Source organism: Dromaius novaehollandiae, chromosome 2 (assembly GCF_036370855.1).
Source record: "Dromaius novaehollandiae isolate bDroNov1 chromosome 2, bDroNov1.hap1, whole genome shotgun sequence".
Taxonomy (NCBI): Eukaryota; Metazoa; Chordata; class Aves; order Casuariiformes; family Dromaiidae; genus Dromaius; species Dromaius novaehollandiae.
Window position 1 is genome coordinate 142,208,934 of NC_088099.1, and position 17,656 is coordinate 142,226,589.

General features: G+C 35.8%; 1 protein-coding gene across 1 annotated transcript in view; it reads left to right on the top strand.

Moving 5' to 3' along the window:
• Positions 1 to 17,656, top strand: part of LRP12 (LDL receptor related protein 12) — a 51,433-nt gene that overhangs the window by 17,866 nt on the left and 15,911 nt on the right. Inside the window, exons 2-3 of the mRNA XM_026119589.2 lie at positions 10,036 to 10,092; positions 17,170 to 17,305. Coding sequence (XP_025975374.1) covers positions 10,036 to 10,092; positions 17,170 to 17,305 — 193 coding nt within the window. The remainder of the gene's footprint in view (positions 1 to 10,035; positions 10,093 to 17,169; positions 17,306 to 17,656) is intronic.

The following is a 17,656-nucleotide window of genomic DNA, read 5'->3' on the forward strand; positions in this document are numbered from 1 at the left end:
TGGTGGCTGTTGTATTACTTTTTGAATAATGATTTCATTTCTTCTGTTAACACTTTTTCAGGACAGAAGGAAATCAAATTATGAAGAAGAAAGGATATGCAGCAGTATTATATGTTAAGAATATATGACCTGAAACCCTGATTCTACTTTCTTATTTCTGATAGAGCCCTGAAATCATCTGCTTATCTGTAGATGTTTTCTTTTTAGATGTTTTATATCAGCCATATGTGGATGGTTGCCTATGAGCGCTTGTTCCTGTTGTTGTTAGAAATTAAAAAAGGAAATCAATCTAAACCTCCGTGGAGGAAAAGCAAAAACAGGTATTTTACTGCTAGAGCAGTATAAAGAAAGTATAGTAGATAAAAGTATGAAGCATGTGGGCAGTTTGAATCAAATCTGAAACATTTTTTCCGCTACCATGTAAGGACTCTGCAACCCACACATCAGAAATTTCCTCTAGTCTAACACTTCAGTTTCTCAAACGTGAAATACTTCTAACTTTTGAAATGGAATTTCATATGAAAAGAATACTGTTGTTAGATATGTATGAAGGCTCAGAACAGTCCTTTTTTAAAATAATTGAGTTATTTTTTTATGGGGTTTGTTTATTTTTATTGAGTTTTATTTTAAACATAGCTGTTCAAAACAGCTGAGAACCCTCAGCGTTTTCAAGGTTTGTAACTAATGCAGCGATGGAATGTTTTCAAATAGGAGAGCAAACTGTTAGGTTTGCATTCATGATAGGGTATAATAAGTTAAGAATAGGTGCCTCAGCCTTATAAAGGAGATATTTCAATTAAGTGTGGATAGACAGTATGGTCTCTTGGTTCTTTTTACTAGCTTCTGATCTAAACCTTTTTTTCTGATTTCTTAGAGTATCAACTTTTTTTTAAGTTACTACAGATTTAGCTGTAATTTAAAAGACTCTACCCACTGCTTGAACTATTTAATTGTTTTTAGTAATATCTTCATTTTCTCTAGTCATGATTTAGTTAATTCAAAACATTATACTTAGAAAACACTAATGTAAAACACTGCTACCTTAGAATACTTGCAGCTTGCAGGCAGCCACCTCAGTCAAGTAACTTTAAACCTGACTGAGCATAAATATAAGATTTGACATGAATAGAACTACTTATGTGCTTAAAATCAGGAATCTTGTTGATGCTGAGCCAGCGACTGTGTTAGATGTCCAGTTTCCACTGCTTGCTGCCAAATATATTAGAGTTGACTATAAATAGTTTGTGGAATTTTTGAGTGAGAACAGAAAAAAGAAAACCACGTTCTCTTCTGCCCCCACCTTTTCTGACTATGGCTGGAAAGTTTTAACTGTGGGTTTTTTTTTTTTTTTTTGTTGAAACTTTCACACAATTCTTCTCTTCTATAAAGGTGTTTTTGTTATTAATTTAAATTTTTGTATTTCAGTGCAAATACACACAACTAAAAATGTCTCCTGGAATTTGCAGGTGTGGCCCAATGGTATTGCTCCACCTGGAGCACTGAATCAGAGTTGCCACGGTTACTGCTTACCGCCTCTCTTTTTGAGACCTGTGAGACTCAGCTTATCTTGCTAATTATTTGGGCAAAAGTCTCCTTAAAGTGCTTCCTGGTCTGTGCCTTGCGAGCGTCTCTCTTGCTGGTGAACCCAGAGAATAGGTTCGTGCCGAATGAAACACAACCAAAGCTTTGCATGTTTAACTGGCAGCAGCTAAGAGCTGTTGCTTCTCATAGAAGGGAGAAAGAAGACGGGAAAGTTGCTGAGAAGCCACACCGTTAGTGTGGGAGTGCGTGAGCTGGCTTGGTGCGCTGCAGCACCTTCCAAACATCTACTCAGCCCAGCCCTGTAGTGCTGGGGCAACTGGGGACTGTATTTTGATGCTCCAGCATCATCTGGCAGCGCCCTGTATAGCAGGGCAATGGCGGTGAAGGATTACGGTTCTTACGGTGTTTTGTCTCTTTTTGTCTCCTTCTCTCAAAACTACATCTGCTTCAAATTTTGCATTATGCTAACATCTCATTATGGTGTTATATAAAATTTTTTGAATGCTTTATTTTCTTTTGTGTGCTGTGACAGCATTCACAATCAGTGTAATATTAATGAATAATATACTCTGTTTAATGAATCCAAAAAGAGCTTGCATAGTTCGTACTAAACAAGGAGAATCTGAAGATTATGCTTGAAGTTCTAGAAATGGACGGGCCTGAAGCTGCTGCGAGCAGATAGTTAGTACAGTGTCTGTGTTAGCAAGTCTTACAGCCTAGCAGGAGTGGATTTGTGGAGCAAAACAAGTTGTGTTGAGGATTTAATGTTTACACTGTGTGCATTTCTTAAGGGTTTTCTTTGGACTAGCTCTGGTTTGGCCCAGAGGACTGGATACCCATTAGCAGTAGGGGTGTATCTCCCAGATTAGTGTCATCCAAAAGGAATCCAGTTTGTACGTTCCAAGGCCACAGTGCAATGTGAACCAAAGCATGTTAAGTGGGGCAGATCAGGAGATTCAGAAGTAGACTCCTGATCTGAAATAAGATACTAATGTAGACAAATCCCAAGTTTGCGCTGTAAAATGGAAATAGGAAAAAATAGGAAATATTTCATGTTTTAGCCGAGCAGTTAATGGATCCGTTACAACCTTTTCATTCTATATTCTTCAAAATGTTCATGTACATAGTGAACTTTCATAGCAGAGTATCCTTTTTAATAGTATTTGAAGAGAGAATACAGACTTTTTGGTGGGGAGATAATGTTACAATACTAAAGCATTTAAAGGAAGTATAATGTTTTTCTTTCTGGATTTCTAGGTCAGTGTTGTCAAGGCTATAGGAGTGAGGATGCATACATAGTTGTATATATATAGTTCATTCAAGTGTTGATTAACTTTGAGATTAGACTATTTGCAGAGAATGTATTTAGAAACTTCCTGGCTACATGTACTTATGAGGAGAGATGAATGATTATTGAAGATCTGTTTTTTGAAAGTATCATGCAGCTATATCTCATTTGAGTCCTTTTGTGAGGAGGAAAAGACAGTATAAGAATGCTGGGAGGGAAATGATATTTCAATGTTGCACATCAGGTTTTAAGTATACAATGCAGACTTTTCACACCATAGACATTCTTTTATACCTAAGCAATAACTTTCAAAGCACAAAGAGGTTGATATTGGTTATTTTTAAAAAAGAAAAGGGTAAAAAAAGATCCTGAATCTTCCTAAAATAATTGCATTACAGAATTGATTCCATAGTTCTTGTCTTAGTTTTCTAATAAAGCTGCATCAGAGTTAACTTAAAATAAAAACAGTGCATTAAAAGATAACAGCATTGAGTATTGTAAACAAATGCCATGCTATATCTGCTATTTTTACAGTGAAATTTTGTTTGTTTCCTGCTTTTGTATCATAAACATTTAAATAAGCTGCTATTTCAGTATAGTTTCATGTTAGTCATTTTTGTTCTTTGCTTAATTAAAGAAATTAATTATGCTATTATTGTATTGGAATCCACAACACTCATTTCCCATGAACATTTTCTTTCACTGTTGGAAGTTTTAGATGTATTTACAGTATCTCATTTGTAGCAGATGTTCTTCCATTACAGGGATTGGGAGTAAATCTTGTCATACTGATGCTCTGCCTGCTTTTGGTAGGAAATTCTGGCTGATGTCTGCACAGCAGTAAGGCTTTTATCTCAACATTTCTGTCATATTGCATATGTAATTTTATATTAAAACAAATGGTTATCTAATGCTTCCCTTACCTGGAAGTTTAATTAACATCTTACTGCACAGCTTTAATCTTAATCATATTTTACAAATGACCAGCTGAAATTCCCAGGAATCCAGTATTTTATCCTGAGGAAAGATGGCGAAGAACTGCACGCAACTGATTAACACAAAACTGTTGATGTTTAAAAAAACAAAAAGTAAATTTTGTTAATGATACTTGTATAGATTCTCCAGCGAAACTGGAGATTATTGAGCAGATGATGCCTAAGTCAATCTTGTCACTTCTAATGGTGCCTTTTTTAATTGCCTTTTTACATGAAATGTATAAATACAAAAGCATGTGTTGCCTTTTTTCTTTCCCTGTGAAGTAAGCTGCAGTTGGATATATAACAAAAATTTCTCATCAAAGATGCAATGCACTATACAAAAAGCAATGGCAAAGATATTAGTCTTTGAGTAGGAAATGACTGCATATCACTAATCTTATCTTGAGTAGTCAATTCAAATACGCATTGCAGTACAAACATGTTAATTTGATTTCATGTGCATCTCTAAGCAAAAGAATGCCAAGTTTGCAAACTAAACCATCAGCAGTCAGGAAATATTAAAATGGTGTGGCCTGTAAGGGCTGTGACTGGTTTCTGTAGGAGTCTGGGGAAGACGCTGCTTCGCTTTGTTACTGAATACAGACACATAATGCATGTTGCCTGGCTTCAGTGGACTGTGTCCTCTGAGCTCTGCCCCACCTTAGTTTGGAGGGTCCCCTGTGACTATAATACTGTTTATTTCACTAACTGTTCTGGGAGGGAAAGTTTCAAATGCTTAGACTGCTGTCTTTTTTTTTTTTTTCCTCCCCCCACCCCCCAATATTTCCATTTGTTCAACTTTCAGTTCTCTATTTCTTACGTTCATTTCACACGTACCTCTGTTCCTGTCTTCTGAGGAACCCAAATTCTCAATTTCTGCAGTACAGTTAAGCTGTAGTAGGAGTGCATTTTTCGAACAGGAAGAAAAACTGCATGAGAAACCAAAAAGATATTCTCAGAGACTTATACATTGTAAAGAATAAAGTATCAACACAAGTCCTTTCAGTTCATTTGGGAATTTATTTGAGTTTGAGGATATGAATGGTAGCAAGAAGTGTGTTTTTTCTGAATTGCACAACTTCAATTCACTGCAAACTACTCCTTTTAAATTATAGGAGTTTGGCAGAAATATATCCATATATCTATGGATACGTAACTCTTTGCAGTTCCTATAGCACTAAATCCCTGCAGCTAATGCATTAATTCTAAATTTATAGTAGCATAACAAATACAAGTGGAAACTGTTCAGGAGATGAGGAGGTTGCAAATGATGAGCCAAAGGACTAAGGAGGATCCAAAATTTGTCAGTTAGAATTAAAGTTTGATTGAAATTTAATGCAAGATAACTTCAGCTGACAAGCATCATGGTGTAAACAAGTCAAGTTTACTCTTTCTAGCTTACAGGATGGACAGGAATTTTAAAAGTAGAATGAAGAAAGGAAGTTTAAATGGTCAGAGTGCGTTGTCTCAATTAAAGCATGATAAAGAATATTTAGAAACATATGATATAGAGGAAGAGCTATCCTGATAATTGTGGTTCAAGAGAAATATTCTGTTCAATCTGCTTATGTAGCATTATGCACCATATTATGTTCTAACTTAAGGTAGTTTAGAAAAAGCTATCTCTTTGTAGCCATTCTGTTATGGCAGTTCAATTTTATACAAATCTGTTTTTAGGGGTTTATAGCTTGGCTGTTAAAGCTAATGGCAGAGACTTAAATTGACATAAGAGAGTTCAGCTTGAATGCAGATACGTCTGCATTTTTTTTGTGGGCAATAATTACTTGCTTTAACAGCAGAAAATAACAGCTGCTTAAATGTGTTGGTTTTCACTGTGGATTTTTGTTTTTTATTTTTTTATTTCAATGGTCAAGTTGATTTCTCTTTAGGACACAGTTTGTATTTAATTCAGTCCCAAGATACGTGTTTCCCTTCCAAACAGAAGTTTTAAAGTTACATTTTGAAATAGTGATGGAGAAATTTGCATCTACCAGGTTTTTTTTGTGCACTTTTACAATACCCATCACTTAACTATATGTTCTTATTACTGGTTTTAGTCAAACCGAAGTTTAAAACGAGGTTTTCATTTAAGAGCAATTATTTGCTCTTTGGTTTCAGTACTTAGATAATCTTGATGTTCTTCATCTGAAACCCACAAGTTCAGATAGCTGGAATGCAGAAACTCATCTTGTTTAAGCTGGACCTGTTGATGAAGAAGGCCACTTAATTTGGGGTGGGAAGGGGAATCCATTTGGCTAACCATCTCGAAAGTGCATGAATTCCAGTGAATCTCAAAGGAGAAGCTTATTTCAGCACTGCAGGCTTAGTTTTGTACTCTGAATTTATATGCGGTTAGTCATTTGAATCTGAGATTCTTTCTGTTTTGAGAGAGGGAGATCCTGGGCATACAGCTGGAAAGGAAGCTTGTAGGGGGCTAAACTCCTGAAATGAAGGCTACTACTTTAGGTTAGCTTTCATGTTAGTCTGAGCATCTCATTTACTGTCTGGGTTTCAAATATGTAGACTCTTACAGCTGTTTTTCCCGGAGATATCATACTTTTCAAGTGTTAGAGCAGTGTTTTTTCACACTTTTTCCCCTTCATTTTTCTCTGCAATTTGGTGGGACAGGTTTACTGCTATAACATTTCCCTTGCCCTGTGTCATGTTCCCCCCACACCCTGGCCTGTCTTTGTTTTTTCAGTCTGTGATGAAACTCAGAAGATATTTGGACTGATTAATGTCTTCTGACACTATGGCTTTTTTCCTCTTTGTATTTTTTTTTCCACTCCAGACTCTGTATGGGAGCAGTAGGGGCTTATGGCTTTTGTTTGTTTGTTTTGACTTGTTTTCTTTTGTTTCTAACATGGCTTCATATAAGCCTGTGTGTGAGAAAGGCCCCAACTGCAGTGGAGCTGCTGGTAGAGCCGGTATCTTCTTGTCCACTGCTTAGGTCAGTCAACTGTGAGACATGAATCAAAACGAATTAATTCAAGTGTTCATGGAACGACTTGTTGTCTCTTTCTGCCTGCTAGTAAGACCAGGTAGCATCTCACAGGGTTTGAGTGCAATAGAGAGAGACTGACTAAGGTCAAAGGGACTGGGCTTTGTGCTTTGAAAATGCAATAAAATTATGTGGATGAGTCTGTCAAAATCAGAGACCAACCAAGTAGTTAAGCCGTTCTTTGAACATTGAAGGAATTTTTAGAATCATTGAAGATGGAAAGTCACCTCAGAAACTGGAGGTTGTTTATAGAGTATTTGCAGTGTGGAGCAGTCTGACTCATTTGGTGACTAGGTGGCTGGTTTAGATTGCAACCAGTGAATCTTTAAGCACATTTTCAGCGAGGAAAGCAAGAGACTCATTTGCACTTAACTAGAAAGCTGATAAAAAGGTTCCATGTTTCCATGTTTCTATTTAACCTAAAATTTACCTATAGTTTAACATATCTCATGTCCCATTTATCAAAGACTCTATTCTGGATTTTTTTAAATGTTTATTTTTATCTTGAGCCTTGCCTTTTCTTTTTCTTTTTTTTTAAAGTTAAATCCAGTTCCTGCCCAGATCTTAAGCTGCAAAACTAAATTTGTCATATATTTTGGGTTAATACCACTTAACTTGTATTAATGGTGTTAAAAAGCTCCTGTCCATTTGTCATATTATTTATAAAATTATCATAGTATTTATAAAAGGTGATCATACAATCTTGATTAGACAAGTGATCTTTAGGGAGTCACAAAAGCAGCAAGCAATGTACTAAGTTAGTTTTCTGACAAACAAACTTGCTTTGGTGCAGGCAGCATGGATTAGTGCATGAGCTGCTTTGTGTCTGTCTTTCAGCGCTCTGCCTGTTTATTAACCAGCTCTTGTAACTGATGTGGACAAACTTTATGTCGAATTTTGTTAGATTGTGCCTGTTTCAACTTAAAACTTCAGGTTGGAATAGGAATGAATAATAGTTATTTAAGAGAAATCTAAGAAATATGAAAGCATACTGGTGCACTAAGGAAAAAGTTATTTACTCATACACTGTGTTAATCACCTTTGAAATTTTTTAGTCTATTTATGTTCCCATATCTTAATGGAAGTTACTGTTCTATTATCTGATATATTGATAGTCTAGTGGACCCTGTTTATATGGTTACATATGACATAGTTGTTGAGGTCGTATAAGAAACATTGCTGACTCCTTTCTGAAATTTTTAGGCTGTTACTAGCACTTAAGTGACATCTGAGCACACTCTTTCGGTGACAATTTTCAATAAAAAAGGAAGGAAGTAATAATCTGAGAGGTCTGTCAAGTTCATCCTTCATGTAACAAATTATTATTGAGAAGGAAATATAAAATAAAACCTCATTTGATATTATAGTACTTGGATCCGAGTTCTGACTTCATCAGACATTAGTGCCTCTTGAATTTTTGAAGTTGGTTTGAAAATAAATGTGACATCACTTTGTATCGAAAGGTGTTAGGTCACAGAGCATATTTATATTAAAAAAATTACTAAGTCCTCCATTTTGGACATTGACTTAAGTTCTTTCTTAATCTGATTTCTTTAAAGTCAGTGTACAGAATTTGAATGTGAGTACCATTTTAGTATGCTTCTGGTTATTACAGATTTACAATTTATTTTTGTCAGTGCTCTTTTGTGAATACATTGCACTTCTTTCTATCACTTCAGCATTATGTCAATATTTGCATGTTTTGTTATTGTATTTTTACCAGAACTTCTCTCACAGGAGGTTTTTTTTTTTTTTTTTGGGGGGGGGGGGTGTCTTTTTTCTTTTTCCTGGTCTTTATGCATGGCCAGCTTGTATGTAATTCAAACTTTGGGGGTAGTGGCGGGAGGAAGCTTCTCTTCCCCTTCTCCTTCACACTGAATGTCAAACTTAATCTTCTCCCAGACACTTTGACTCCCTTCAACCAAATTTTAATATCAGCTTTTCCATATTTCTAAATGTTTGTGAATTCCTTTTTTATGCTGTTCTTCTTCAGTGTTCAATAACAACTACAGCAATAATTAAACATGCTAGTAAATTCTTTTTGAAGGTATAAAAATGGTGAATGAGCTCTACTATAATTTGAAAGATGAAATCTCAATAGGAGATTTTTAACTTAAAAGGTCTTGAAATGTTTTCCTTAAGGTTAATTGTAATAATAGAAAACAAGGCAAAATCTGAAATGTGCTTCTGTGGAATCATCAGTTGCAAGTAAAATTGCTTCACAACAAAGATGAGGGTTTTTTAATAAATTTAGAACTAAATATTACTAAAAAAACAAAATTATCAATTTGGAGATTTTTTCTCTTATAGGGGGATTTTATGTTCCTCCCTAATACAATACTTTTTGAAAAGAATAGTTTTTGTTTTAAAGTACTTTTCTTGAACTTGAGGGTAGCTGCAGTGTTTGAGAGCTTATTTTTTCTTCTTTATTGAGACGAAGCAACTTGTATGTAAGTATTTATTATATGTAAATATCTATAGTTAATACTTGAAAAAAACACTGGGGAAGGTAAAAACAAAACTCTTTTAAGATTCCAGGGATTGAGGAAGAGGAGTAAACTTTGTGTTTTCTACAAATTCTGATCATCAGACTTCTAATTATGTTGTGTGGATCTTTTGGGAAGTAAAAAAAATTGTCATTGCCTATTTGTTGCCAACCTCAGGAACAATTTCTGAAGCGTTTTATTTGTAACCACTGTAGCTGAGGAGCACCACGATGCTTGTTAAGATATATCTGGTTTAGATCAACTTTAAGTTTAATACAATAGGAATTTGAATATTCTTTGTGTGTTAAGGTTCTTTTTACCCCCAAATGACACACTTCTTCATCTAGGAGGAGATGGGGAAAATGCATTAAAATAAACCTTTCCTGGAGAAGAAAATAACAGTTGAAGCAAAGTGCTGCAAAAAAAAAATCTAAAATGTCCGAAGTTCATCAAAGCTCTAACTGCTATCCATATTTTACCTAACTGCTACTCCCTCTTTAACTTTCTAGTATGTTCAATTGTTCCTAATACGTTAATGATGCTTGTTTTTATTTTCATTATATAATAACTGTTTCTCTAGTTTTCCTCAAAGTTTTACACTAAAATGGGCCTAGGGCCTTTAATATTTAATGTTAATTAAAATAAGTTCAGTTTTGTTCTTTTTGTTCTGTAAAAGGGTATCTGAAGAATTTTTACAAATTTTATCTTGGAAATTAGCTTATTCATTATGTTTAATTTTAGGAAATGGTGCTCTTGCAGAACATTCTGAAAATGTGCATATTTCAGGAGTGTCAACGGGTAAGTCATCTTTCGTAATGTTTAAATTTCATGCATGACTTAAATAGTAAATATTGAAAGCCACCTGGTATCTTATGAAGAGATATTTGGCTATAAAAATTATTACTGCCTTTTGCAGCATGTAATAAGGAATGAAGCAACTGGAACATGGAAAAATTCTCATAAGATAAAATTGATACCTGCATGCTCGTGAACAGATTATGGCTTTCTAAGTGGACTGCTTAATTATTTTTCCATACAAACATTGAACTAAGAGAAAAGTTGGTTTAAGTTGAATTGGTATTTTCTTTCCGCAGTGAAGTTTTTGTGAAATGAAATTTATTGAAATGTAATTTTGGACACTTACTATCAAATAATAAAAATCCAGGAGTTATGCATTTCAGCTGATTAGATTGAAGCAGTAACTGAAACTACTATACACTTGACTGCACAGTTTCTTTAATAAAAGAAAAAGAAGAAATTTAGAACTCCTAAAACTGAGAAACTGTATTCTCCGAGCATCTCATCAGGGTACAATAGCGACTGACATTGTTCAAAGGTTGCTACGTTCTTTTCTAGCAAACCAAACCCAGGGCTTCGTTACCGTTCTGCTGTTGTATGCAAGTCTTGGGCCTCATCTGGGCAACAGCTGCAGTTGGGAATATTCCGTACTACTGATGTGGATGCAAGGCTATTAAGGCATTAGGTGATACCAGTGCGTAGTCTTTGTTCTTCAGATCTTAAACAGCATCAGCTAAGCTGCAGATGGTATTTTACATTTCTATAATACAGATATATTCAGAGTGTATGGAGTTAGGGAAGTGAGGACTCTCAATGGGTAGAAGAATGTAAGCCTGATGATTTTCCTAGGAAAACTCCTACTAATCTCTGGAAACCAAAGTGATTTTTGAAACCCTTCTCCTAAAATAAGAGTCAATAAACAAACTCCTCCTTTTGACTGCAGTTTGCACATCTTGCTGTAGGTATTCATGCACTGTAGCTTCAAATGTTGAATTGCTATTTGTATACACAGTTAAATTTTTAGATGTATGTACTGTCAGTGGATGGTCTCTGTCACACCATACTACCTTCTCTTTCCCTTTCATATTTTGCCACACAAAGACATGTCAAAGTCTAATTGTAGTAGCTCTTTGCTACCCATTCTTCTGCTGAATCATCAAGAGTGTTGCTTTTCAGCAGCAATAATGCACCAAGTGTCATATACAGTATATTTATGGCACACTGTAAGTAACAGCACGGTTGCTTGCCGCTCTTTGAACAATTGTTGCTGAAATTGGGTTGTATCTAGCAACGAAGACAGCCTAAAAACTAGCTATGCAGTTTTCAGGATATGTTTTAATGACCCCTCACCCTTGTGTTTACTGCAGCGGTGCATGTCACGGGTCGCGGCACAGGCAGAAAAGCCTTTGCTGGGCCAGAGGTGAACCAAGTTTGTGGCTCTGCTTTCAGTCCTTTGGTCAGCATGCTGCCGCAGGCGGTGCCGGGAGGAGGAGAACACAATGTACTTTTCTGTGCAAGATAACAGCAGCTGGTAGAGAGACCTTTAGCTCCTGAGAGGAAAGATCCACTTTCCAGCTGGGAGAAGAATAAATATCAACACTGTTCAAGTTTCTTTCTTAATGTAAAGTGAAAGTTCTTCGGTGTAGAATTTGGGGGGTTGTGGTTAATGAAACCTTGAAGAAAGTGTGAAGGCAGGCCCAATGGCGTTCTCCTCACGTTTGTATGTGTAGACGTCTCGCAATATAGGTGCGTAGTCCCAGTATAAAAGATGAGGATGGACTGTATATGATTTGTGAATTCCTTTGAAATAATCTGTGGGTTTCCCAAACATTTTTTTTTTTAATTTGCAGATCATAGTTCCATTAAACATACCTGAACAACTTTCATTTATCGGGAGAATTTTAAGTCAAGAGAATTTTAAGTCAAATAGAACCAAAGACATCTCACTTTTAATCTTTCTAGATCCTGCTTTGACTTGGTGTTGAGACCAAGCAAGAGATGTTCTTAGACAGTTGCTACTGAGAAAGGATTTGTCTTGATCGTAAATTTCCTGTCATGCTGCCACTGTAAAGCTACATGACCAACCTAACTAAATTATGTTTTAATAGCACAGACTTCTGTAGTCTCTGGTATTTATGCTTCTGCTCTGTGTTATACATGCCAATGTGCAGGTACACTTCTAATATGTGAGAACGCATTTTCTACCAACAGCAATAAAGGAATGTTTCCTCTTGTGTATGAGCTATCTCTAATGAACTAGTGTTTATGCCTTTAAACCTTGAAAAATTGAGAAATATTTTGAGGCAAAAAGCATGTACTATGTCTGATCTTTCAGGTCTGTCTTTGGGGTAAGGAGCACCATAAGTGTTCAGCTGCAAAATCATTTTCTTTCACCACCACCCCTCTTTTTTAAGGCTTCAACACTGGGAAAACATGTTGTTCACAACAGCACAAATTGCTATGACTCCTTTTTATCCATTGTGTCTCTGTATTGCAGAGCAAAGGGCATTTTAAATTAAAGCTTTTCAGCTTGACTTGGAGGCAAAGATTCCTTTGCCGCCTTCCCCAGTAGAGCTCCAGATCAGACTTGAGGTGGGTCCTGAGAGTTACAAATGCAATAATTATCCTCCCTATTTATGGTTTAGACTTTATCACCACATTATTCTCTTTTTACTCTAAGCTGTTTTAAACACCTTCAGATCATTTATCCAGCTGCATTCATGTCCTTACCATGTCCAATATAATGCATACCTTATCATCTTGTAGTTCACATTGAAAGCTAATTCTTTTATCTTTTCAACTAATCTCCTGGCATTACTGTGAAGATAAATCCTTAATCTCCCTTTCCCTGCTTTTCTGAAGTGTCTGTTTTCCTTGACATGTTGTTCACCGTTATTACAGGTACTTTATTTCTCTAGATCTTGCTAGGCAATTCTTGCATAGGTTTCTTGATTATTTGCTTGTTATAGCTTGCAAATCGAATGTTGTTCCATAATATTTTCATTAGCCCTCTTTTCTGTTTACTAGTCAACATCCCGTAGGTAATTTATGGTCACACTCTAATGTGGGAAGGTGAACAAATTTCTGAAAGAAGAAAATAAGGAAAACTTTTCTACAGCATGTGCTTAAAAAGTCTATTAGAAAATCCATGTATACCAGAAAGCCATGTGCACAGCTGATCCTCTTAGCAGTTTTTTTTGACCACTGTGTTGCACCTTAGTCTGTGAAACATCTTCAGTCCTAATTACAGCATTGCAATCTACTGAACAGAGATATGAGGACAAAGTAACAAACAGAATTACAAATAAAGTTAATAAAAGCTCGTAAAGGAAAGAGCGTAAAACAGGAGAGGCATGAGCAGAGTTGTACCAAAGAATGTAGTGGTGTAGAGGGAATTGAGAGGAATGCCAGCAGAGACAACGCCTATCTATAAATGCGTTGTACAGGAGGGATTCAGTCCCTCCCAAGAAGTTTTCTAGCCACCAGCATGAGACTTGAAGATAGTTTGGACTTGCATCACTGTGTATCTTCACTTCTATACAATGCTGCTTTCTCAATTTGTGTGTTGTGCTGCTGGCTCAGTTACAATCTCATCTCCTTTTTTCTGACTCTGCTAATTTTCATTCTGCTGTTTGTCTATGCATTTCATAATGCTTTTTGTAAATGACCACAGGGCTGGTCTGTCTTCCTGTAAATTTAAATTCCCACAGACATAACTGACCTGTACCGTGGTCAGATGCCTAGACTGCTGCTAGCAACTGCAACTGAAATTTGAAGTGCAGAATCTCCACAACTTAGTGAAAAAAATGTTTCTATCTCTATTGACAAACTTTCTGAAAGCTTTATGCATTGTCAGTTGAGTTGGTTTTTGATTCCCTTCTTGATTCACATTCTCCATGTTTATCAGAACATGAATAAAATGTGCATTAAAATATTCTTGTCAAAAGCTTTAGAAGAAACACATGCTAATTGAGCAGAAGTTTAGGAATGATTTAAAAAGCTTGCTATTTATTTTATATAGTAGATGCCCTTAAAACTGTATTATTTTAAAAAGGCCTACTTGATTTTTAAAAGTCTTTTTGAGAAATAATTCTCTCTGCAAAATGACAGTGCAGCTTCTACACAATAATCTTAGCTTTTATAAATCCTTACACTGGTGGGAGATTTCTGTTGTCTCCTTGGTTAAGTAAGAGATTTAAGTGCATGAAAGTGTACCAAGTATGCAGGTGTACTTAGCTTATGTAGCTACTCTTTGGTTAAGGAAGTTGTCATTTATTTTTCATGGCCAGTCCCTGTTACTTCTTGCACCCTCACTCTTTCACGTGGAGACTTTCTTTAGCTCTCGCTTTTCTCTCTTCTACAGTATATTGTTCATTCCCTGTGATCATGACCCTTGCTTCCTCATGCGCTCCTTACTCCGCGCTCTTGCTTTTCATGTTGGACAGTGCTGGAAACAGGCATGTTTGCCATCAGCTGTTTGGTGCTGGTTTCACAGTGGAAACAGAGAAAAAGCCATGTTAAGTAAGAGAATAAAGAAAACTTAAGGAGATAACTGGTATTTCAGATACAGGTTAAAACGTGAATCTGAGTAAGACTGGAAGTTGATAGGGTACCTGCAAATGTTAGCCTGCTGTGCAGGATTTCCATGTGGAGTTTCTTGCATTGAAACTTGCATAGCGAGTGAACACTATTGCTTGTGCCACTTCTGCAGGGATCGCTCCAGTAAGCGAGTTACAGTTGTCAGGGTGCATAGTGCCAGCATGGGAAGTGGCAAGGCTGATTTTGTAGTAGTTGCTAGCTGTGTTTGGAGGTCCCTGTTCAACAGACACATGCCACATGTACACTTACAGCATGCTTAGGGGTTTTTGAGGTGAACTTTGTAATCCACTGAGAACCTATGCTCATTCAGTCTTATTTTGATGTTCCAGTGTGAGATTTTCTTTAAGTTGTCGTCAGAGCAGGCAAATTTAAAAGCTTCCTTAGTGGCTCTCTGACAACCTCATATATCAGGTTTTAAATATCCCGACTCAGAGGAATGTTGTAATGGTGTAAAATTCATCTGGAGGCAACTTATTTTAAGCTGAGCACTATTTCAGTAGTAACCAAATTTGTATGGAGTTGCTTGCCAAGATTTGCAAGTTGGGTATAAAATGGTTTACACACGTTTTTCCTTTTTTCTGTGTGTAATTTTTTTCATACCTGCTCAAAATGTTATCTAACTTAAACATTAATTTGTGAATAACTACTTTTTCTTGCCAGTCCTTCCATTTCTTGTCTAAACAGATGCAAAGTGTATCCAGACCATTCACACAGAAGTTGTGTTCCAAAATGTCATGGTGTTAGAGCACCACCTACAGGGTTTACTGCAAATTAAAACAATTTCAGCAAATAGTTAATTGAATATTCCAATAAAAGAATATGTATTTTGAAATGTTTGTTTCTTTCCAAAGTGTTTGAGCAGTTCCTAAATTCTATAGCCAAGTGTATTAATACTTATCTGTAAACGAATTAAGTTCCAGTATGAAACATTTGCAAACTTCTTAAAGTAATGTTTTCTTAAAACTGCAGTTGAAAAATATAAATTTGTTGAAATTTGTTCTGATAAAGAGAATGCAGGAAAATCTGACAGCATTTTTCTTTTGATCCTTTTAAGTCTGTTTTCAGGAGCATATTTTTTATGCTATGTTAAAATATTTTTCAATAATAATTTAATAATTTAACTATATATTGCCTTGTGTTAGAGCTAGTCAATTTCCAGTCCCTGTGCTCTTCAAAAAATGACCTGAAGAAAGGACTTGATTGTGGAGGAAAAAGAGAAATCAATAACCTGTTTGCAAATTATTCCTATGACAAATACAGTCCATTCTTAGTACCAGTTGCTCGTGTTTGTTCACCACATCAGTTCTGATCTGTTTTACTCAAATATATATTTAAAATTGAATTTTTAACATTCTTAACATCTTTTGATGATCAGAAAATAATGAAAATGCCTCCAGATCTTAAATAGGTCTTGTGTTTGAACTACTTCTGTGCATAACTGATTGTACTATCAATAAACTTCTAGAGCTCACAGGTTTTGGAGTAGTCCTGATGAAACTTAAAAATAAAAGCAAGGAGGGGAATTATTTTTAATGTGTTTTCTGACCTTTGAAACTTCATGGGTCAAAATTTCAAGCTCTGTAGTTGGGAGTATTTTGGCCTTCCTATTTATATGAAGGTTGTGAATGTCATATATTCACAACTGTTGGATGTAAGGCCCTAAAGGAAAAGGAAGCCCAAAATTAATAATCCCATTACTTGCAATAAAATCAGCAGAGCTATGAACACTTCAGTGAAACGAACAAGCAACTGAGTTAATGCCATTGCAGAAAGCTACGCCTATAATAGAGTAAGAATACAAATGGCTTAGTTACTACAATTGAGTAGAATTAGTCCTATAAATAAAAGCTTTCTAGTCCATTATCAGAAATGCAGTTCCACAAGCCCCTTCTGTAGACCTAACTTTTAGTATTTATAAAGGAGGTGTGCAGCAGTGAGTGCCCTTTTTCTTCCAAGCATTTGGAATCATGTAAGTGAAGGTCATTTCTGTGCCAAGGGCTGGAAGGGACCATTCAAATGATGGCCAGGTGCTGGGTCTTCATAAGGAAGTGAATTTCAGCTACTGGATTATTTTGCTTTAATTTATTTTTCACTTTTTTAATGCATTTGTGAGTATAATGTGTAAACGCATAGCCAAATTTAATTGAATCTTTGTGAAGACTAAAAGTAAAAATAGGAGATATAAAATATTTCACTTTATGCAGACTTTGACATCTTTATTAATACATTAATCTTTTAATCTGTAGTACTAATTGACATTAGTATAAACGTTTGCACTTGCAACATTCAAAAACATCTTTCAGTGGATATGTTGCACCCTGTGAACATTATGAGCTAGACACTGTTTTTATTGCTACCTTAGCTAACTCACTGTGATACTTTCCCTGATAAATTCTGATTTGACTTTGTCCTACTTGCTTTTAAATTAGCTGGATTGCTTTCATCATCATTATTATTATTATTATTTTATATTTGTAGCTTGTGGAGATATTCCAGAACAAATTAGATCACCGAGCGGGACAATCACAAGTCCAGGGTGGCCCTCTGAATATCCTGCACGAATCAACTGTAGCTGGTACATCCATGCAAACCCAGGGGAGATCATAACTATAAGGTAACATTGGTACTGTGTCAACCACATGGATAGAAGAAGTACCGACTAGACTTTTTTTGACAGCCAATTATGTATAAACTAATTTCTTCTGCCTACCTGTAAACGTAGATCTGTTTTGTCTGTTTTTTGCTCTTCCTTTTATCCCATTTGGTCTTACACAGCCATGTAGCATTTGTTTCCTGAACCACCTATTCTATGCTGTGTGTGTATTATGTATAGAGAAAAAGTGGGATTTTTAAAATTCTGGCAACCCATAACTTCTACTGAAAGCAGTAAGAACTAATGGATGATTAAAATGGCATCCATTTCCATTAGGTAGTTTGGAAGCAAGAACTGTTTCTGAAGAACAGG